The sequence below is a fragment of the Melozone crissalis genome, unplaced genomic scaffold, assembly GCF_028551555.1.
Source record: "Melozone crissalis strain CALT ecotype California unplaced genomic scaffold, PUWL_Pcris_2 ptg000068l_1, whole genome shotgun sequence".
Lineage (NCBI taxonomy): Eukaryota > Metazoa > Chordata > Aves > Passeriformes > Passerellidae > Melozone > Melozone crissalis.
The window spans coordinates 16,926,635-16,948,989 of record NW_026535846.1 but is presented as its reverse complement, the minus strand read 5'-3'; the positions used below and the strand labels follow the sequence as shown (position 1 = coordinate 16,948,989).

At 53.2% G+C, this 22,355-nt stretch overlaps 2 protein-coding genes across 3 annotated transcripts in view; one reads left to right on the top strand and one right to left on the bottom strand.

Moving 5' to 3' along the window:
- Positions 1-4,700: 4,700 nt before the first annotated feature.
- Positions 4,701-11,031, bottom strand: YIPF6 (Yip1 domain family member 6). The gene is made up of 7 exons (XM_054289460.1): positions 10,969-11,031; positions 10,047-10,175; positions 9,425-9,503; positions 9,087-9,129; positions 8,291-8,416; positions 8,038-8,195; positions 4,701-7,326 (listed from the first exon to the last, which is right to left on the bottom strand). The coding sequence occupies exons 1-7, from the start codon at positions 11,005-11,007 to the stop codon at positions 7,208-7,210; spliced, it is 693 nt and encodes a 230-aa protein (XP_054145435.1). The 5' UTR covers positions 11,008-11,031; the 3' UTR covers positions 4,701-7,207.
- A 374-nt stretch (positions 11,032-11,405) lies between these two features.
- The window catches only part of OPHN1 (oligophrenin 1), a 50,306-nt gene continuing 39,356 nt past the window's right edge, over positions 11,406-22,355 (top strand). For both annotated transcript variants that reach the window (XM_054289455.1, XM_054289454.1), the window contains exon 1: positions 11,406-11,607. In XM_054289455.1, coding sequence (XP_054145430.1) covers positions 11,454-11,607 — 154 coding nt within the window. In that variant the 5' untranslated portion in view covers positions 11,406-11,453. The remainder of the gene's footprint in view (positions 11,608-22,355) is intronic.

The window sequence follows — 22,355 nt, the reverse complement described above, 5'->3', positions numbered from 1 at the left end:
TCCAAGCATGCAGCCCAGAGCAGACGGGAGGTGACAGACCCAGGGGTTTTTGCAATACCCCCAAGTGCCCAGTTTGTCACACTGCAGCACTCTGGGGTGTCCAGAGGATTGCCACCATGACCCACTGCCTGGATCCACCACAGTGCAGATTCCAGGTGCCCTCAGAGCCTGGAGTTGCTGTCAAACCCCACCAGAGCCAGGCTGGTCTTGTGGGCACCCCAAAGCAGAGCTGAGAGGGCGCAGGGCACGGGCAGGCAGCAGCAGTGGGGGCTGGCAGGGACACGGTGCTTCTCCCTGAAAGGAGCATCAGAGCAGAATTCACAGCAAACAGCATCAGGCACATCTTCCTTGACACCTGTCCAGCCAAAACCACTGCCCAAAGATGAGCTTTCCTTCAGGCATGGACAAGGAGAGACATTCCATGCTCAGGGACACCAAGTGCCCATCCCATGCCCATCCCATGCCCCCGGGCACCACACCCCAGGATATTTCCAGGCTGGACAGGAGCCACGTGCCACTGCCAGCCTTCTTTGGGGATGCCAGGAAAGGCTCTGAGGCAGCTTTAGAAAACCCTTTATGCCAACCCTCACACACACAAAGCCCCATTATGTGACAGCGAATTCCTTTCACCCCCTGTGGCCGCGGGGGCTGCCAGGCTGGTGCTGGAGAGGGATCCTGTCCCAGCCCCTGCCACAGGGCTGAGCTGCTGCCACCCAAAAGGGAACCAAGAGGTAGAAGAGGTTTTCTGGGGACAGATCCTGGCTGCAGGCAGGGTGCAGAGCAGGCTGTCCCCATACCCTGTGCTCAGGCTCCTGTTCCTGCTGCTGGGAAGAATTCCAAAGACCTGAGAAAGAAGAGGCAGCAGCCCCAGCCCAGACCTCAGCCCCGTGGGTTTTGCTAAGGGAGGGCTGAGTTATGGGGAGAGGAAGGATTTAAATCAGTGCCCAGGATAAATAATTGCATGTTCTGTTTATGATCCTGAGACAGTGACACAAAACACTGAAAATGACTTGAAAAGAACCAGAAAACAATCCTGGTGAATTCAGTTCTTGCTGAGCTCTGAAATTCACCCTTTGCCTTTCTCCTCTAGATATCAATGAGCTTATCAGGCTCCTGCCTTGCAGCAGCTGTGGGAAGCACAAGAACAGAGATAGGGATGGGGAAGGAGAACAGCCATGGGGACAAGCTGCTCCAATGGCTCCACTGGTCCCACAGCTGCTCTGCTCCAGGGCTCTGCAGCCTGGAGCTCTCTGCAGCCCAAATAACCAGGACCAGATGACTTGAGGGGCAGTATGCTCACATGAGTAAGCACAGGCACTCAGAGGGGTGCAGAGGGAGCTGACAGACAAACAGGCTGCCCAAGGAGCACAGACACTGCAGTGAGGGAGCCCAGCCTGGAGTCTCTGGGCCCCAAGCTCAGGAGGAGCTGAGAGAAAAGCCCACAGTGCCCAGACCAAACATAGAGGAAAACAGCCAGTGCCAGTTCCCCTGGCCAGGGAGGATTCTCCTCCCTGCAGGGCCTTGGGGGAACACATCTGCCCTGAACCCCTGGCACACTCCCTGCTCTGCTGGGGATGAACACAAATCCAGCTCCTATTTGGGCAGAAACCCCTCAGGGTAGTAAGACCAACTGTTAAAGGATACTAAGGAAACTTAACACACTGGATTTAAACTGCACATCACCAGCTTAAAGCAGGAGTTTAGAGGAAAAGAGAAGACAAAGCATCCATGTCTGCCAGAGCATTCCAACCTCAGGAGCAGCTGGGCACCTCTAGGGAGCAGGGAATGGTGCACAGGGAGCAGCCACCCACAACCACCATCTGGAACACTTACCAGATGTCCAGGACATGTCTTCACTTCCCCAGGAGACACAGGGAAGGCATTAACCTCATCTTCCTTGCAATCCAGGGCATTGTGGGCTCTCCCCAGGTCTGCCCTGAGCAGCCCCACCTGCTCTGTTTCGTTGTGCCTGAGCATGTGCCCAGGCTTTGTCTGGGGATGTTCACCAAAGGCCAGCACTTCACTGCTGCTGAAGAATTTATTGTGGCCTGTAGCATCCCTGCTGTGCCCTGCAGGTCCCTGTGTGGGGCTGATAAATCCTGTTTGGTGCCTCCTCCTTCTCCTGGGGAAAGATCCACAGAGGAACTGCAAGGATTTGTCAGGGATCAGCTCATAACCAGGCTCATCCTCAGCACTGCACTTGCTGCTCCTTGGACAGAGGAAGCCATAGACACCTTCCTCATCTTCAGCTGATAAGGAAGAGCACGGGGTCAGGGGCTCATCCTGCCGGCCTGGGGACACTGGTGGCTTTGCTTGGTGCCCAGGGCTCCTCGGCTCCATCATCCGTGGGTGGAACCCTCCCCACCACTGGCAGAGCTGGCAATGCAAAACCAAAACTCATTAGAAGAACCACACAGGAGGCTACATTTATTTTGCTTTTCCTCATTTTCCTTTCCATTCCACTTGATTAGAAAGGGGTGTTATGGCCGTCACTCCAGGAACCTCCATGCTCTCCTCACCAGGGCAGGCAGACCCACAGTTACAACTTGACCTGCTGGGTTTGTACTCTACATTTCTCTCTTAAAATACCAAATTCCCCCTATACTTTCAGACAAGGGTGTGCTTCCCATCACGTCCTTTTCACTGCTGCTGGCAATGCAGCACTGGGGGAAGAGCAGGGGTTTGGAGGGGGCTCTTTGGGGTGGATTTCAGGCTGTCGAGGTGTGTTTCAGGCTCCTGGAAAGAGCTGCACAGGCAGGGGAAGTTTGGCTGAGGCAGAGAATCACTCCGTCTCCTCCCACCTGTGCATAGCTGGGAAGAACAGAGTTCCCAGGTGGGAGGACCCTGCCTGCCCACGTGCCCACTGTCCCCAAGGCTCTGACAATGCTCCCTTGCTTCCCTCAGCAGCATGAGCAGCAGCTGCTCACACACAGAGGGCTCAGAGCACAGACATGACAAGGTATCAGGGAAGCTGTGGCACTCCAGAAAACTTGCCCTGTTCCCTACCTGAAACATGGGCAGAGGGGACAAGGTTCAGAGAGTGTAACTGGGGCAGAAACACCAAACCTGTCCTTCCTGCATCAGGAAGTGTACTTATTATTGGTGTTTATTCCTACTAGGACTCAGAATGAATAAAGCAAACCTTCACTCTTGTCTCCCAGAGACCCTGAGCCCCCCAGCACAGGCATTGCCCCACACAAGGTGACAGCAGAGCAATGCAGTGACCCTTGTGTCTGTCCCAGCAGCTGCTCCCGTGCTGGGCTGTCACACCTGCCCTCGGTGACACTCCCCTGACACCTCCAATGAGGAACCTTCTGTGCTGGACACAGCCTGTCCCATCCCCCCTGGCACTGCCCTTGCATTCAGTACCTGCAGTGTGGAGATTCAGCAGCCTCCAGCCTGCCTTCCAGCTCGTGCAGCCATGTCACCTGCTTGCCCTGCCAAGAGAGCCAAAGGTCGGGAGTTCACAGTCCTAGCTGTCAACAGCAGCCCTCTGTGGGTAACACTTCCTGATTTTACTGTGAAAATCTGTCCTTCCACTGGCACCTGCCCCATTTGTTCGCCCTAGGGTACAATTCAGCGTGCAGAATATTAGTCTTAAAAGATTCACTTAGAGAAGATGCTAAATTCGAGCTTTTTCAAACAAAGCGTAACTACAAAGCCCAGAGCTACACTTGGGAACACCTCTTTTCAGTGGAACAGGGACATTTCCAGGACTGGTAAATTGTCTTTAAAAAAAAAAAAAAAAGCCAAGAAAACACCGCTTGTTGAATGAAAGTGTCTTCTTGCTCATCACTGAGCAGGCAGAAACCCTGCAGCAGGGCCAGGTGTGGCACCCCGAGCTGGTGGCAGGTGGTGGCAGCCGAGGCTGGCGGTTCACAGCTCACCTGCCGGGGCTGCCGGCCAGCCCGGTCCTGGCTGCGGCACCGAGCCCCGGGCTGTGCTCCCCGGAGCTCCCGGGAACCACGCGGAGGTGACAACCAGGCTGCAGAAAGCTGCCAGGGACAGCGCGGTCCTGCCGCCCTCTGGTGACCGCTGGCCCACGGTGGCTGTCCCCAGCTCTGCAGCCCATGCTCGGCACAAGGTGTCCCTGCTGCCACCAGCTCCAGGCCCAAGGTGTCCCTGCTGCCACCAGCTCCAGGCCAAGGCTCCCTGGCCAGGGTGGTGTCATGGATGTCCTCATGTCAGCGAGAGCGTGGACAAACCCCTGGCCACTGCCTCAAACCCTGCTGTGGCTCAGGGATGGGTTTAATTGCCATTGGTTCATTAGCCAGGCAGGGATGGACTTTAATACCCATTGACCCATCAGATCACCAGGTTTCTGCTCCCCCATTGCCCCCGTGGTCCCTGGCCAGCACCACTGAGCCACCCTGGGTGGCTCCTGAGACCTCCCAGCCCCGAAGCCACTGGAAGCCCGATTTTGGGGTACAGCAGCACCACAGCTCCTTCCCTGAGCAGGGTGTGAGCACCAGCAGGATCCCAGCCAGGCCAGGGCCATGTCGTGGCTCAGCCTCAGGGGCTTTGGCACGAGTGGCACACGTGTCCTGCTCTCTGTGTGGGGACAGGGGACACGAGGGTAGGGACTGGGGAGCTTTCCCCTTCTGCCTCAGCCAGGCCAGGTGCCACAGAGAGCACAGAGCTTCCATCCATCCACACCTCACACTGCCCACGTGACTTTCAGCCTGTTTGAATTCTTCAAGTTAAAGCACATAAATGATTTTCCTTTTTATTGGTATTAAAATTGAAAATTAAACATATATAACAACTTCTGCTGATAAACAATATTAAAAAAAATCCTAGTAGGAAAGAAAGCCTGGTTTGTGCATTGGAAATCAGCCATTTCTGTGCAGAGCAGTTCAAACACTCCATTATAGGCAACACAGCTGCTTCTCCTTGTCACCCATCCCCAGCAGCTTTAAACAAGAAGGAAAAGCCTTTCTCCTTGGAAAGCACAACAGTTTTCACCACAGACATTTCCAGCACAAATTAAACATCTGTTGTGACAGGGATCAGTCCCCTGCAGGGCCCTTGGGAGGGATGTGCTGCACACCTGGCTGCACAGGATGAGGGACATTCAGGGAGCACTCACAGGTGACACCAGCACTTTCAAGTGCTGCACTAATCAATCAGCTGCATTAATCCCAGCATCTGCAAATATCAAACAAGCTCGAGGCATTTTGTTTCCCTGAACCAAAATGGTTTGGTTGTGTTTAATGTGCCCATGTGGTTCTGTCACAGCAGGGGCTCTGCAGGACCTCCAGGGTGGCTGAGGAACAAACCCCAGTTTGGGCTTTTTGACTTTCTGAAGAAATGTAAAAAAAATCAAAATATTGCTGGATCAATTAAATGCTACTCCAGTTATCCTTGAGATAGAAGAGCAACTCAAGTCACAAGACCCAGAAAGAATCCAAGGATTTCTTTAAAAGTGTGGTTAAATTCTTGTAGGACAAAAAGATTTGGCTCAAGGAATCCCACCATAGCCATCAACAGCATTACCATCCATTTCCCTTGAATATTTCTTTTCAGCTTCAAATGCTGAACTAACATTTAACTGAATGAAAAACTGCACACTTTAAAAGAAAAAACACATTCCATACCAGCAATAATTTAATGGAAGCTTAAAAATTCCCCTTTCCATGGTTCCCATGTCTGCCAACCACCACAGCTCCCCTCCAGCCCCTTGGTGCCACAGGCAGGCCCTTCCACACACAGCAGCTCATTATCCATTAATGCAAAAATGCACTTTTAATCTGAAATTCAGCAATTTCCATCCCAGCTCCCACCCACTGCCAGTGTTTACAGCACAGACAGCTCCTGCACATAGAAGTAGAAATTAGGCACATTCACACCTCAGCAGAACCCACAGACCTCAGTTTGTCTGTCTGCACAAATGTAGGAAAAAGGACATTTTACAGCAGCTTTTTCACCCCAGATATTTCATGGATTGCTGAATGAGAACAACAGACAACAGGAATCATTTCTGTAGTTCCAAAGTAAATCCCAGCTCCCAATGGCTGTGCCAAAATGCACCTGACTCTTGCACACTGTACCCAGGAGAGGTACACAATGAACCTGCAGTGTCTGGTGAAGCCCCCTCCCTTTTATTAAAGTATTAAGCAAAATGAAAACCCCACAGAACAGTGTCTGACATCTCCTGGGAAGTACAAGGGAACAAAATGCACATTTGCACACATTCCTTTGCTGTCCCCATGAACAACCAAAGGAACAGTCACACAGAGGCAGGTGAGAGCAGAATTCACATCCTGCTTCAGAGCACCATCACCTCCAGTACCATTTATTTCCCTTCCTTCAAGCTGTTTTAACACTTTGGGGCCCAAGCCCTGGTAGGGTTTTTAGGACCCAAAACCTCAACTTTGTGCACAGAACTTTTTGTTTTTATCATAGATACACATTCATGGTACTTCCCAAGGAATTTTCACTTCCCAAATGCAGGGTGAGAGCCCAGACTTTGTTACAGTCTCAGCATTTCTGCAGGACTCTGAGCTTTGTTCCCTCTGGTCACAGGTCTGCAGCTTGCAGTGAGCCCACAGTCCCCTCACAGAGGCAGTGAAGGCACCAAGCTGGAACCTTCTTTCCTGCCACATGAAGGGATGGACACACACAACATTTGGATATGGGCAAAAGCAACTCCCTGCCACCAGCTCCAATTCCCTGCAAAACTGAGTTTTGACTGAACTCTCCTTTCCTGGGAAAGCCCCAGTCCCACAATGCCTGGGTGCACATCCCACCACTGTAGAAGGGAATGAAAAGGAGTCAGACACATCTCTTTCCTCTCCACACATCATTGCAGTGAAGTTCTATGGTTTGATAAGGCATTTTTATCTTCAGTGAGAATCCAAGCACGGGCAGGAAACCTGCCAACTCGTGCAAAATCTTCATCTCCCAGCAGCTTGAAAATCCAGGATTTCCCACTTTCTCCTCAGATGGAACAATCCCTGTCCCAGTGGGCATTGTTTATTTAACACCAGTACAGAACAGGGCTAAATAAACCCCTCAGCAGCTGGACCTCAGCATCTTTCACAGAGAGTGACACACAAATGAGCACTTTTTGCAGCCCTCTGGCTTTATCCCACAACCTGCCTTTTTACAGTATCCCTATATATAAATTAGAAGGAGATAAAGCCAAGGATTCACTGCAGCGTCCATGAGAAAGTCCAGTCAGTGTAGCAGCCCCTTGGGATGGTGCTCACTGCGGGGTGAAGGTCAGGATCATCCAGCTGATGACGAAGTAGAAGAGGAAGATGGGGTACACGACCAGGGCCTTGCGGTTGGGGGGCTGGCTGTCTGCCAGGAACGCCGTGGATGCTGCAGAGACACAAAACCTGTGAAGCACAAGCAGCACAACCCTCACAGCCCCCTCACAGCCAGGATCTGCACTGCACTTGTGCTGAAAATCAAACCACTGCTCAAAGCAATGGGCTGTAATCACCAAGTGCAACTTCTCTATTGTACAGAATGACAAGTCATAGAATCATGGAATCACAGCATGGTTTGGCTTGGAAGGGATATCCAGTTCCACTCTCTGCCACACCTTCCAGGGGACACCTTCCACTAGCCCAGGCTACTCCAAGCCCCAACCAGCCTGGCCATAAATGCTGATTAACACTGTACAATGAGAGCCAGACTTGCAGGAGAAATCATGCAAATGCATCTTTATAAAATCAGCATTTTCTAAGAGTATTTCTAACATAATCATAGAATAAACCACCCAACAGTCTCACAGTGTTTAATACTAAATCACCATCCTGCTGCCCAAGGTGATTTGCATATGATCATGGATATCACCAGGAGAAGAAGCAGAGGCTGAACCTCTGCCAGCTCAAGGATTGGAAGAACTATTTCTAAAGCCCTTCAGCTTCAGATTGGAAGAACTGTTTCCACAGCCTTTCAGCTTCAGATTAAAAGAACTATTTCTACAGCCCTTCAGCAGCCCAGGGCCACCTCAGACTAGAGCACCCCTTGGTTCTGCCTCAGGAAATGCCCAGATCAAGCTGCCCAGGAGCAGGGAGGACTCACCCAGGGTGGACCAGGCGAACATGGCCCCCACCACGATGAGGCGGATGATGAAGCTGACGGTGCCCGCGCCCGCCAGCAGCACCAGCCTGCACACCAGCATGGCCACGGTCAGAGGCATCACACAGTACCCCAGCACACACAGGCTCTGGAAGAAGGAGCTGCACAGAGAGACAGCATCAGGGAGACAGCAGTGAGGCCAGGCAGGGCAGAGCTCTGTGCACAGTGAAGCTCTACAGAACAAACCCACACTCACATGGTGCCTCCCAGGAGCTTCGAGTTAAGCGTGATGACGACGGCCCCGAACCAGATGATGACAAAGACCTCGGCAAACTGGGGCCCTCCATCATCCTTGCTGTCTGCAGAGCCACCCTGCAGCATCCTGGAGTGAGGAAAAAGGAGAAACAGCTGCACTGGAGAACACACAGATGGAGTTTTCCCAGACTGGAGCAGGCCCACAGTTTTTCCTCCATTTTATATTTTCATCATATCCTCAGTTTTGCACAGGAAAGGAAAATGGTTGTGGCTCAACTGAACTGATTTCAGTCCATTTGTTTCCCTGTTTTGAGGGCTGTGAAAGCATTCAGAAGGGAATCAAGCCATGGACAACAGGCTTGATTCCCTTCTGAGATGGAAATTAAAGTACCAAAGTTCCCGGCTGAGATGGAAATTAAAGTACCAAAGTTTTGGTACCTCTCAAGGCAGCAGAGCAGTGTGTGATTGAACAAACCAGCCTCAGAGAAGCCCTGGAATAACTACAGGATGCAGGCACTACAGCTGACCAGGACAACTTGAGACACCTTCAGTAAAACCATTCCTAGGCCAGGGGACCAGGAAGAGTTTATCCCTAAATCCTAAATTAGGGACAGGAGGTGCTAATGGGCTTGAAGTCTCACAAACACATTTTATCAGAGAACCCAACCAAGCAGTGCTTGCACAAGACAGAGAGGGACCAGATGAAATTGATCTTACCATATTAATGAGTAATTTTTAACATCTCATTTCCCTCATGCACCAGGTTACAAAACCCCAAATTCCCCTGGAATACTCACAGAGCCAGGGAGACACACAGCACCAATGGCCCCCACAGATCCCCTGCAGGGAGAGGGAAAACATCACAAAAGGCACAGAAACATCTCAGTTACACTCTCCTGGGAGTGACAGAGCCCCTTGCCCAACTCCCAAGGTGCCATTTGCCACATCTCACTGCTTTACAATTCTCTTATTCAGCATCTTACCCCGTGATCTATAACAAAATCCACTCAAGACCCAGCAGCTGCTGCAGCTGCCAGTTGTACCCACCCTGCCCCAGAGCCCTGGGGACACCCCAGGTGCCAGCGCTGCTGCTCAGGGTACTCAGCCCCCCTGAACCCCCATCCCCAGCACGTACAGTCCCTGAGGAGGGCACTGCTCTTCCTGGGATACATGACATGGACAAACTTCTTCCCAACAGCCTTCAGGTCCCTCATCTGAAACAAACACAAAACACTTTCATTTAGCCCCTCACAAAAATTACAGCTCCCAGCTAAAGCAAAGAGACACAAGTAAAGGGACATGAATGTTCATGTTTAAATCAGGAGAGGATCCAACCCAACAAGTTCTGTAGCAACCTCTGCAACAAACAATGACTGCTTTTCCTGCACTCCTTAGCAACCACAGCATCACATCCTTTTCTTTAGCAACCACAATATTGTATCTTTTATTAACACCAGAATATAACCAACAACTTGCTTGCTCCTCTAGGAAAAGAGAGTAAATGAAAAACACCTTCAGTCAGTAGAGTTTCTCACAAGCTCCCACTGAGGTCTCTGTCCACACTGATTTCAGGATCACAGAGAAACTCTGGGCCACAATTCAGACACTTTTTGATCCACAGGAATTTGTTTTATGTGATGAGTTCTAAAACAATTCCTGCTGAAGTACAGAGCTGTGCAAAACCACAGATTTTGCACAACAGCTGCCAAAACCACCAGAAAACCTGAGTTCTACCCCAGCCAGGGGCTCAGACTCACAATTGTGTCCTTGACTGGCTCATCCAGCGTGGAGTAATCCTCATCAGGAGAGTGAGATCCCACAGGGACAGTGATCTCCCCTTCCACTGGAATGTCCTGGGATATGGACACATCTGCCAGACCTGGGAACTGAATGGGCACAACCTTTAGGAAAAAACACAAACATGCTCGTGTGCACTTCAGATGGGCTGGGGATGGACAGAGCTGCTCAGAATTCGGGGATACAACAAAGAAAAGGTTCTGGAGCAGAGCCAGGCTATCCCTGCCCGATGTGAGCAGTGACAGAAGAGCTGAGCAGGTGTGTGTGAGCCTGTCCCCTGCCACCTCCAGAGCCCACCCTCTGTGCTGTGCTCCGGCAGTAACTGAAATAAATAAATAAAAAGCCGTGTTTGAAGGGAGGTGATGACTGAGGGCTGCACAGCCGCACCACCCCCGAGTACCCACACTTAAAATTAACATTAACATTTAGCATTAACACGGACACCCCCGGCCCGGACACACACCTTGGCTGCTCAGGGACCCGTTTAACCGGGCTGAAGCCCTCCCCGCCCGCGGGCGAGCAAAGCTCCGGGGTGCCCGGAGGCGAAGGCAAACAGGGCACGGCCCGACCGGTTCTGCGGGAGGCGCTGGCCAGGCGGGGCACGGAGGGCACGGCGGAGACCGGCAGCCCCCGGCCCTGCACCGACCCTGTCCCCTTTCCTGTCTTCTTCCCCTGTCGCCTTCCTCGCCCCCATCCCCGCCCTCCGGACGAGCCGCCGCCCGCCCGGGCCTCCAGACCCCGCTGCGCCTTTGCCCGGCACCTGACCGGCTGCCCGGCCCTGCTCAGGGACAGAGGGGGGCCCGAACGCCCCCGACCCGCCCGCAGTCCGGCCTCCCCGGTTCCCCTCCCGCGGCTCCCCGCGGCTCCCCCGGCCGCCCTCACCAGGGTCCCCCCGGCCCCGCTCCCCTCCGCCGCCGCCATCTTGGCCGCCCGGGCGACGTGGAGGCCACTTTGACGTCATCACCGCGCGCCGCCGCGTCACGCGCCGCCGCCGGGGCGTCCATGGCAACGCGTGCGGGCGGCACCGGCCCCGCCCCGCCGGCAGGGGGCGCGCTGGGAGCGGCCGGGGGGCGGCGGCAGCGCCCGGCCCGGAGCGCCCGAACCGAACCGAACCGTGCCGGGCCGGGCCAGGCTAGGCTAGGCGGGTGGGCGGCCGCTCATCCCGGACTACACCTCCCGGCGGCAGCGGCGCGGCCGGAAGCTCGGCGGGCGGGCGGGGGTCGCTCGGGCGAGGCGCGGCAGCGGGAGCGGGCGGGGCCGGCGGGCGGGGCGGGCCCGCGGGATGCCGGCGGCGCGGGGCGCCCGGGGCGGCGGCAGCGGCGGCGCTCGGTAGGCGCAGCGCGGCGGAGCCGGGCCGAGGCGCGGCCATGGGGCACCCGCCGCTGGAGTTCAGCGACTGCTACCTGGACAGCCCCGACTTCCGAGAGCGCCTCAAGTGCTACGAGCAGGAGCTGGAGCGCACCAACAAGTTCATCAAGGAGGTGATCAAGGACGGCAACGCGCTCATCGCCGCCATCCGCGGTGAGCGGGAGGGGCGGGGGTCGGGGCAGGGCTCGGGGTGTCCCGTTCCCTGGGCATTGCCCGCAGCCCCGGCTGGAACCGCTTGGGGCCGTGCCCTGCAGCGCTCCGGGCAGGGCTGCCCTTCCCTTCCCACCCCCGGCGTGTCCCTGTCCCCGCAGTGCCACCCCCGGGGCCACCGCCGCTGTCCCCAGGCCGGGCCGGGCCGGATCCCCCGTGCCGCTGGGCTGACCCCGGCCGAGCCTTGCCGTGTATGGGCTGGTTTGGGGCCGGTGATCCCCGCTCGGGGAAGCTGCTCCGTTATCCCGCATCCCCGGAGCGGGGGGAGCGGGGCGGATCCGTCCCGGCCATCCCGACACCCTGCGGGACCCCCGTGAGTGAGAGGGGCCCTGCTGGAAATCCTCCCATTGTTGTCGGCGTTCTGTCATCCTGCAAACCGCGGTGAGCATTTTTCCCAATGAATGCCGATCTCAGTGTTGACTTTGCGGGAGTCGCCTGTTCAGAAGTGCTGACAGATCAGCAGAGCACCTGGGCCAGGTTGTGTCACCTGAAACCGCCGAGTCCCACGTGTTTGACACTGTCCTTCTGACTGCTTAGGTTTGTTTTCCTTCCCCACAGCTGTGAATCCACCTTCATACACACCTTCCCTGTGTCGTCTCCCTGGCCTCCATGTTCTTAAATTTTCCAATCCAGATGATTCCATGATTCTCTGCTGTCCATGCTGTTATCCAGGCCCGCAGAGCATCCATGGGGGCAGTGCAGGGACACAGACAATCCGCGCTGGTCACACGCGGTTTTCCTGCCAGCTGGTTGGTTTCAGTTGGTGTTATTAGGTTTAGCTGCTGCCCTTTTGTTCAGAATAATTCAGAGCTTCCTTGTTATCGAGGCTGTGGCTGGAATAGCCCGTGTTTGCCCATCTGGAAGCAGCAGAGACAAAAGCTGGTGTGACTGAAACTGCCGACGTCACGGGGCTGTGAGACCTAACGTGGGTCAAAAACTCAAATACTCTGCACAGTCCAGGGCAAAGAAAAAACCCCAGCAAAATGGAAATCAGAGGGATTAAAACAAACCCGCTTGCTAATGGAAATGCTTTTCTTCATCACTTTGTTCAAAACCATTTCCCTTTTCAGTGTTTGTAGTGCACAGGGATGTGAGGGATTTCGCTGGGTCAGCAGACCCAGCCCAGGGAGACTGGCCAGGGAGGAAGGGCAGAAGCAGAAGAGAGCAGAGAACACCCAGACAGCACCGAGAACCCCCAGGGATGAGGATTTCTTGCCTGAAATGCTCTGGGGTGTTTTTGTAGCTGATCCAGCAAGCTGACAGGGAAGTGCTGGGGCCAGTCCTTCCATCAGCTCCCTGTTTAGTTAACAAATAACTTAAAAAAATAGATATATCTCTGAATCCTACCCATGTGGAGCTGTGGGTGGGTATGTGGGGTACTCACTGGGCATGGCCTCACCAGGGCCAGCTGGCAGATCCCAATGTCCACTGGGACAACCACGGCTGACAGTCCCTCTGTGCCCCCTGACAGGGTGGGAACGAGGTGCCCTTAGCAAAAGTGGTGGTGGTACCATCAGGAGAGTGAGATCCAATGTAGACAGAGGGTGAAGTACCTGAAGGGGCCTACAAGAAAGGTGGGGAGAGACTTTCGACAAGGGATGGAGTGACAGGACAGCAGGGAATGGCTTCATACTGAAAGAGAGCAGAGTTAATGGGATAATGGGGAGAAATTCTTCCCTGTGAGCCCTGGCAGAGGTTGCCCAGAGAAGCTGTGGCTACCCCATCCCTGTAAGTGTTCAAGACCAGGTTACCTGAATGAGGGGGGCTCTTTAGGGGGCTTTAAATTCATTTGGCCTTTTATGGATTGGGGGAAACTGGTTCCATTCCCTCCACCCAACTGTGTCACCAGGTGGAACAAATAAAATTCCAGAGGTGAAGTTCTTCCAGGGGCCTGCAGGCCACCGTGTCCTGGGGAGGGTCATCCTGCAGCCACAGCCCCACCAGTGCTGCCTTTGAGTGTGGTACTGACACCCCCCAGCAGCTGAGTAGTCACAAATACACAGGACACCACAAGGCGACAATTTAGTATTGCCAAGTGGGGAATTAAATTACTAAAGCAGAGGATAATATTGTTCATTTGTAACATTCTTGGGTGTGAAAGCCAATAATAGAAAATAATGCTTTCAGTCAGAAATGGAAATTATTTTTGCTGTAAGTTTGGCTGCATCCCTTGTTTTCTGTGCCAGCAGTGTGGCGAGTCACTGGCAGTGCCAAGTGACAATGCTGGTCCCACACGTTGTACTGGCACTGCTGAGACCACCATGGCCTGTCCTTGGTCAGGCAGGGAGAAGGACTGGGAGGTGTCTGTCCCTTCATTCCCATCCCCTTGTGCTGGCCAGGATCAGGACCTGCTGTGGGCACTGGGGATTCAGCTCCAGCAGCAGCTTGTCCCTGCCCAGAGCTCCCCATGGCCGTGGTGGGACAGAGGAGCCTGCTCAGGGCACGGGCTCCAGGCCACGGGGGTGTCAGAAGTTGTGGCTCCATGGCATCTCTGTGGCTGTAAGAATGGCTGCTGTTCTGCAGTTTATTTCTGTGCTTTAATCTCTCCTGCTCACTGTGCTCAGCTGTGTGTATGATAATGCAAAACCACCTATTTCCCCTGGTCTTTGATCTTCTCTCCCAATTAAATATCAAATGGAGCTGGAGAAATGTCAGATGAAGGCTTTTCTCATCATTACCTGTGAGTGCTGTGATGGTGAAAATTGTCCTTTGAAGCTTGAAGGGCTGTGAGCTCTCATGCAAATGTTGTGTTTGTGGTTTTGCACTTGATTTCTGTCCAGCCTGGAGCTCTGCAGAGTGCCTGGGACTGTGCTGGCACTTCCCAGCCTCCCTAGGTACTCTGAGCACTTCATCCTGAAGGACAAAGTGACAAAGAATGTGTAGGGACTGTGTGAGCTTTTCTCCAGAAATGGGGTTCCAGGGACACCTAGGAAAGGTCCCACCATCATCATCATCCCTGCAGGCCTGCAGTGCTGTGTGTGGGAGCTGGCATGTCCCCTCAGGGAACTCGGGTGTCCCCGAGCGTGGCAGACCTGGTCTGGACAGGTATTGGACAGGTTTCTGAGCTCTTGTTGGATGTGGTGCCTGGGGGTTTGATGCTGTGGTGTGTGGGAAGCAGCGTGGCATTGGAACAGGTTATTTTAATGAGACTGAAGCATTGGAACAGGTTATTTTAATGGGACTGAAGCATTGAAACAGGTTATTTTAATGGGATTGAAGGCCCCCAGAGTGGCCTGTCTGCCCAGAGCCCCATGTCCTGGTTCATGGGAAGGCTGTGGGGCAATGAAATCTGTTCCTTCAGCGTGTCACAGCCAGATCCTGGGGGCTGTCCAAACAACCCTAAAGCTCCTCTCGAAAATGGGGAAGAGGAAGGAGCCTATCCCACACAGGAGAGGCTGCAGCTCTCCAGGCAAGCATCAGCTTTGCTGGGAGGCACAGCTGCAGTGGCAATGACCTGTCCCACAAGGACAGCTGAGCCATGAGACAGTGAGGAGCAGGGGGGAAATGACCTGCTGGAAAACTCATCACTCTCCTCCAGCAATAATGTGATCCCTTCTTGGCTCCTTGCTGGTCTTCCCCATCCCCAGTGGGGATTTCAGCCAGTAAGGGCACCAGTTACAGCTGGTAACTTGTACAATTGTCTCCTGACTTCCCAGCTTTGTCTTAAATCACACCCATAGCCAGAGCCCAGCTCTCCCTGGGAGCCTCTGCAGCACCCTCAGCTCAGCTGGGCACAGGGGATCCCTGCAGCACCCTCAGCTCAGCTGGGCACAGGGGATCCCTGCAGCACCCTCAGCTCAGCTGGGCACAGGGCATCCCTGCAGCACCCTCAGCTCAGCTGGGCACAGGGGATCCCTGCAGCACCCTCAGCTCAGCTGGGCACAGGGCATCTCTGCAGCACCCTCAGCTCAGCTGGGCACAGGGCATCTCTGCAGCTGCTGATGGAGCAGCTCCTGCTCCTGGGCTCCCAGCTCTGAGCACAGCACTGGGGCCCCAGTTGGTGCAAATCTAAACCAGACAGGCTTTAACCAGACACTAAAACACAATAGCAGAAAAAAGAACAAAAACCCTCCCAAAAGCCAACTCACCCCCAGCGCCAGAGCTGATCCTCAGCGCAGGCAGGAGCAGTGAGGGGCCAGCACTGGCTCTACCAGATCCAGCTGGGAGGCAGATCCCACTCCCTGTTCTGGGGCTCAGGGAGGTGTTTGCTGGGGTTTGCTCCCCCTGGAGCAGCTCCCTGGCTGGGCAGGTTGTCCCTGTTGGGTTTGCTTTGCCTGTGGCTGAGGATGGTTTGGCTGTGCCATGATGTCCCCAGGCCTGGCTCCTTGTCCCTTGCTCCTTCCCTGCTGCAGTCCTGAGCTCCTGAGCCTCCCTCCTGGCTCCTGCTGGTTCCAGCTGCTCCATCCATGCCCAGGTGTGTCCAGGACTGGGTTTGTTTTAGGAAGCCCAGGGCAGGGGTGGCTGGCAGCAGCACCAAGCCAGCCCTGTCCCTGCCAGCTCAGGGGCTGGTGGGAGGGCTCTGGGCCAGCTTTATTCCGGCTTAAACAAACCAATGTGCAATATTTTGTGATGGCTTTTTCCAGCCCAGATATGCTTCCCAAGCACTTGCCTGCCTACAGCAGCACAAGGGGCCAGGACAAAAGGCAAAATCATTTTCATGTGTTTAAGGATATTTTTCCTTGTGCTGCACATGAGGCATGCAGGGAGCTTTTCATCCATCTCCTACTGGCTTTTCTGGCTCCTTCCCTGGGAGGATGTGGGTGTTATCCATGTTCTGTGTGTCTCACAGCCCACGGCTCACAGCAGCACTGCTGCTGACCTAAGAGTTTCCTCTTGAGTCACTGGATGAGGACTCAGCTTTTCTGGCTTTTTCCTTGAGGTATTGTTGGAATATTTTATTCCTAATGCTGTTGGTGGCACATTGATAACTATAGGTGTGGCATCCCATGCTTGCCCCCAGGCTTTTCTGTCCTGCTGGGTGCCAGCCTGACTCTGTGGGGTGACAGTGCTGTGCCTGCTGTGTTATGCCAGACACCTGTGGCACGTCCTGGCCATGCTGCATCCTGGCTCTGGCACTGATCCCTCACTGCCCAGCCATGGGTCTGGGCTGCAGGGAGAGCCTGCAGTGCCAGCTTGGGCCATTCTCCAGGGACAGAGGGGCAGGTGCTGCTGTGGGGGCTGTGAGGCTCTGCCTGGCAGGAACACAGGTTTGGAGAACTGTGAGTTCATGGAAAAAAACTCTGGTGAGCAATCAGCACTATTTACAGATGCTGAACACCAAAATGCAGCAGCTTTGGAACTGCTGGAGAAGTTCAGGAGGCAGCAGTTATTTTTCCTTACTCAGCATTAAATGAGTGTTCCAAACACATAAAGCTTCTGTCTGAGGATCTGACACGTGTGAATGAGAAAGCTTCTGGAGCCTTGTTGTTTCTGTTCTGTGCATTGTCCACGCTGGCCTGTGTTGTGTTTCACAGCTGCTGCATGGGAGCAGTGATCCCAGCCAGGCTGTTTTCTCCTGGGGCACATTCAGACATGGTCTCTGTGCCCCTTGTCCTTTCCTGTCACCCAATTCTCCGTGCAGGCGAACGTGAGGTCATAAGTTGTTCAAGTGATGATAAGAGCAGCAGAATAGCCTGAGATAAAATGTATAAATACAAGTACAGCCCAGAAGTCAGTTGCTCTCTCAGTCTGCTCTCGCTCCTTTTTAGCCTGTTCCCCCAGCCAAGCCTGATTTTGAAGAGCCTGGGGATGTTTAAAACAAGAATAGATTTATTAATGGTACTAAACCTTGTAGCTGTGAGAATGGAGAACAAGGGACACTTGTGGACACTTCAAGGATAAACTGGTGACTTGCAGAGCATCAGGGGACCCTTTGATGTGGAAACACAAATCCAAACCCTCAAGTCCTTGCAGAGGTGCCCAGAGTGGGGGTAGCTCTTGGCAAAGCCCCCCTAAGTGGGCAGGTCAGGTTAATGGTGCCAAGGAGCCTCCCGGGAGGTGCCAGCTGGTGCAGGACAGGCTGGCATCATCCCCCAGCCTGGATCCGGAGGGATGCACATTCCCACATGGATCCAGAGGGATGCACATTCCCATCCTGATCCGGAGGGATGCCCATTCCTGTGCTGGATCCGGAGGGATGCACATTCCCAGCTGGATCCGGAGGGATGCCCATTCCTGTGCTGGATCCGGAGGGATGCACATTCCCATCCTGATCCGGAGGGATGCGGTCCCTCCCCGCCCCGGCTCGCTGCTGAGCCGCCCTGGTGGCTCAGGGATCTCTCCCTCCCTGGCTGTGCTGTGTGACTCAGCTGGCCCCTGCCCAGCCCCGCTGCGCCCTTATCGAGGGAAGCTCTGAAATCATCGGGGCTTGGAGCGAGCGCCCGCCGGAGCCTGCCCTGCCCGGGGAGGGGGGCTGCAGGGACGTGCGGATCATGAGACGGCTCCGTGGGGATCGCTCTGCTCTGCCCCGGATAACAGTCCGTTGTTTTCATGTTTGTTTTCCCCGTGTCCGTCCTGCCTGTGCAGCAGCGGGAGCCGCGGATTTGGAGCACACCCTGTGTGCTGCTGAGCCAGAGCTCCGTGCCAGGAGCCTGCTCGGGGAGCTCTGGGTGGTGTGGCTGTGTTCACAGGGGTCCCAGGACGAGGGAAGAGACTTTGACTCCATGTTTCAAAAGGCTGATTTATTATTTTATTATATATATTGATATATTAATAAATCTATTAATTAATATATATTATATACATATTAATATATATATTAAGAAAACGATATATTAACTATATATTAAATATATATTAACTATAACTATATATTAACTATATGTTAAAACTATATAATAAAATTATATAGATATTAAATTATATATATATTACAATTATATATTAAAACTATACTAAAAGAATAGAAGAAAAGATTTCACTAGAAAGCTAGCAAAGAATAGAAAGGAATAGAATAAAATTAATAACAAAAGCTCGTGACTCTCGAGTCCAAACCAGCTAAGTGTTATTAGCCATTAATTAGAAACAATCAACATAAGGCAATCAAAGATGCACCTGTTGCATTCCATAGCCGCAGATAAATATTGTTTTTCTTTTCTTCTGAAGCTTCTCAAGAGAAAAATCCTGGCAAAGGGGTTTTTCAGAAAATATCATGGTGACAGCCTGGAGCACTGCAGGGATCCCTGCTTCTCTCCTGATGCCCCTGGGAAAGCGGCTGCTGCCCCTCCCTGAGCTCACTCCTCCCAAGGGAGGGCAAAATCCATTTGTTTTCCATGGCTCAGCTTCGTGTATTTTTATTTTTATCTTTCAAAGAGCCTGTTCTTCGTTCCCCAGCCCGAGGACTGTCCCCAGACTGGCATTCTGAAGGTGGTGACTGCCTTCTGTGGGACAGAGATGTCCCACATCAGGTGTATAAATAGGTGCAGCAGCCAGAGCCACCTGCCAGCCTCACCCTGCTTCCAGCTGGCTGCCTGCTTGGCTTCCAGCCCCAAAGTGTCACCCTCAGCCACAGCTCACCTGGCACTGCCATCCCCAGGGCTCACCTGGCAGCACCATCCCCACCCAGCACTCACCTGGCCATCCCTGCTGCACCCAGCAGCCTCTGTGCTGGGAGTTCTCAGGAAAGCTGAGGGTGCTGCCACCCTTGGAGCCTTGGTGCAGGGTTTGGGAGCTGCTGACTGCCCAGCTCAGGAGCTGCCACCACTTCCAGCAGCAGCTCTGGTGCCCATGGAGCCGGGCACTGTCCCCCAGCTGGGCTGTCCCTCCTGCACCCGGGTTCATTGTGCCCCAGGGCAGTGCTGAGCAATCCCTGCTGTGCTGACACTGGATTGGGACACAGCTGGTCTGAAATTCCTGCAGGTGTGGCAGCACCAGCCCCTGGCTGGGCTTGGTCTGTGGTGAACCAAGAACTGTGACAGCGTTTTGTGACTCTTCTCTGCCTCTGCAACCCCAGGAGTGTTTGTTTAAAAACAGTTGCATTATTTCTTACTGTGCATTTCACCACTTTTGCTGATTTCTAAGGCAGCTCATCTTTTCTTAACTCCCATTTCGGTTGGCCACGTGTTCTGGGCTGGCTGCCTTGTGTCTCTTCCCAGTTTTGCTGAAGCAACTCCTCCAGCTTTGCAGGGCTGCAAGGTTGATTTGAAAGGCCAGCAAAATGGCAAAGGGGAAAAAACTAATCTCTGAGAAGTTCAGGCTTCCAAAGTGCAGCTTTACCCATGGCTCAGTGCAGCTTTACCCATGGCTCATCCTGAGGAGCACTAAGGGAAGTGCTGATGCCAGCAGGAGTTTTGCTGTGGTGGGAAGAGCAGGGGTGCCCTGGCTGAGCTGGGGCAGGCAGGAGGCTGTGCTGCAGCATCCTGTGCTGCCCTTGTATTGCAGAAACAAAAATCATTAAAAAAAATTCATCCAGCTCACTGTCTCTTATAAAAATATGAAATGTACAGGCTGAAGTGGTGCTCTCTAGGAAACCAGTACAAGCCAGTGAGTGTCACTGGGGCATGCTGTGCTCCATGTCTTTGCTTTGAAATGTGGCTCTGCTGCATGATTCTCTTCCTGATCAATGGATCTGCCACTGTGGAGGTCTTGGGAAGAAGATGCTGGATAACTTAACCCAAGGGAGGGTGAGAGTGCATCCTTCTCCCAAAGCTGTATACCACATCACTCCCTCCCAGTTTTCCCCAAAACAATATACCCCAAAACTTTGTTGTCCTTCCAGTGTGGCTTGGTTGCTTTGTGTTTTGGTTGGGGTTTTGGGGCTGATATGTTGCCAAACTTTCAAGCTATTGGTGAGGAGACCCATGATCTCCTTGTGCTCCAGGCATTCAGGAAAGAGCCCCTGTGTGTGTTTAACTGCCTTGAGCTTTGAGGTGCAGCCTCATAACCTTTGCCAGCTCATCTGGAGCATGGCAGGTTCTGCAGAGCCGGTTTCCTTCAGGCAATGAGGGAGATAAAGCAGGCGTGAGAATTGTGTGATGAGTGTGAACCCTTGCTGTCTGGCTCCTTGGGTGTTTAATTTAACAGTAAATAAGAAAATAAGCCTGTCAAGCTCGTTTGGGCACTTCCCACAAGGCTAGCTGGGCAAGGAGAAGAATTTATGAGAATAAAAGATTGAAGTTTAGGACAGAAAACAGAAATTGTGGAGGGTGGGAGGGGGATGTGTGAGTGGAGGTGATGGTCCAGAGGGCAGGTAACCAACTAGCAGAGCAAAAGGTCAGGGAGACATACTGAGAAATGTCCTTTTACTGGGAGCACAGCCATGCTCTAATGCCTGGAGCCTGGGCTGGACTGGCTGTGAAAGGGAAGCAGCAGCTTATGAACAACTCAGTCAATGAGGGGCTGATTAGGAGAGGTAAATGTGTGACAGTGTGAGACATCCAGTCAATTCCTTCACAAGACATTTGTAAAGCACAGCTAAATATAGCAAGTTATTTTTAGCACTTCACGCTAGCCACTTACTCCTGGCAAGTGGAAAACCCCTGTCAGTGTGGGAAAAATGGCCTTTGTCCAATGTGTCAGGATTTCTGAGTCCCCACAGAGCCTTCAGGGGACGGCTTGGCCTGGGTCAGTGCCAGGCACTGCCTGTCCTGGGCCACTCTGTGATCCCTGGTGGTGAGCATCTCCCCTCTGGGCTGCAGTCCTTGCAGGATCCTGTGTGGATTTGGGACTACCTAGAAGGCAAACTGCAAGGTTATATTTGTATCCTCATCTGAGAAAATTATCATTATCATGTTTCTGTGTTTGAGCAGCTGTGGAGTATTTGGGAGTGTTCCATGAGTCAGAGATCCTTACTCCTGATCCTGATGGCACATCTGGGCTCAGAGGGGGAGCTCATGGCTTTCCAGGCTGAGGTGTTTTTGTGGGACAGAGACTGGGGGCTTCATGCAGGCGATACACACAGTGTAAATCCAACACCTTGGAGCAGAGTCTGGCCCCTTGGCAACTTTCTTTGTGTGCTTGCTCCTAAAACTCTGCTGCAAGGACAGAGAATTCCCCAGGAGCAGTGGGTTGGGTACTGTGTCCAGAGCCTCCTCCCCAGGGTGGTGATGGTGATCAGCTCCCTCTCCTTAGTGATGCAACTCCCTGGGGAATTCTTTGGCAGGAGTTGGTAACAATGGGCACGTTATTTTCCCCTTAGGAATCACAGCCATCTCTCTGCATCCTGGGAAAAGTGGAATTTCTCAGGCTGTATGTATGCTGTGCACAGCTCTCCACCAGGGAGGAGAAAATCACCCATAGGGACATTGGTAGGAGATGTAGGTGTGTCCTCAGCTGCTGTGGGTCAGGGTCATTGCAATGTTTCCCTGACAAAAATGGATTTCCAGGGTTGAGATCCCAACCCAAAAATTTCCATGTTTTAAAATGCTCTTGTTTAAGGGCAGAGTGAACTTTTATTGTCTTTTGTTTGCTTGCTTGAGAGGAAAGTGTGTGGCCAGCTTTGATAGTTCTGTTTTCAAGCTGGAGAAGAAGAAAGCAAACTGCAGAGATGGAGCTCCTGCTTAACTTTGCTCTGGTTATTTGCACTGCCGCAATCAAACCCAGGCTGTGTTTTCCCTGTTGATTCCTTATGGGTTTTATTCAGAGCTGAAGCTGTGACTGAGTTACTCTGGCACTGCAATCTGTGGGTTGGGCACATGCAGAACCTCAGGAATTGCCTTTTCCCCCGTGGAAATCCCTGCTGGCTGCTCTTCCCT

What these genes read in the sequence shown, in the direction of transcription:
- YIPF6 (XM_054289460.1), bottom strand. Translation starts at nt 11,007, where the DNA reads ATGGCGGCGGCGGAGGGGAGCGGGGCCGGGGGGACCCTG. An exon ending in CAGTGCCCTCCTCAGGGACT is followed by an intron (nt 9,130 to 9,424) that starts GTACGTGCTGGG and finishes CTCTCCCTGCAG; the next exon opens with GGGATCTGTGGGGGCCATTG. An exon ending in GTTCGCCTGGTCCACCCTGG is followed by an intron (nt 7,327 to 8,037) that starts GTGAGTCCTCCC and finishes GTGTCTCTGCAG; the next exon opens with CATCCACGGCGTTCCTGGCA.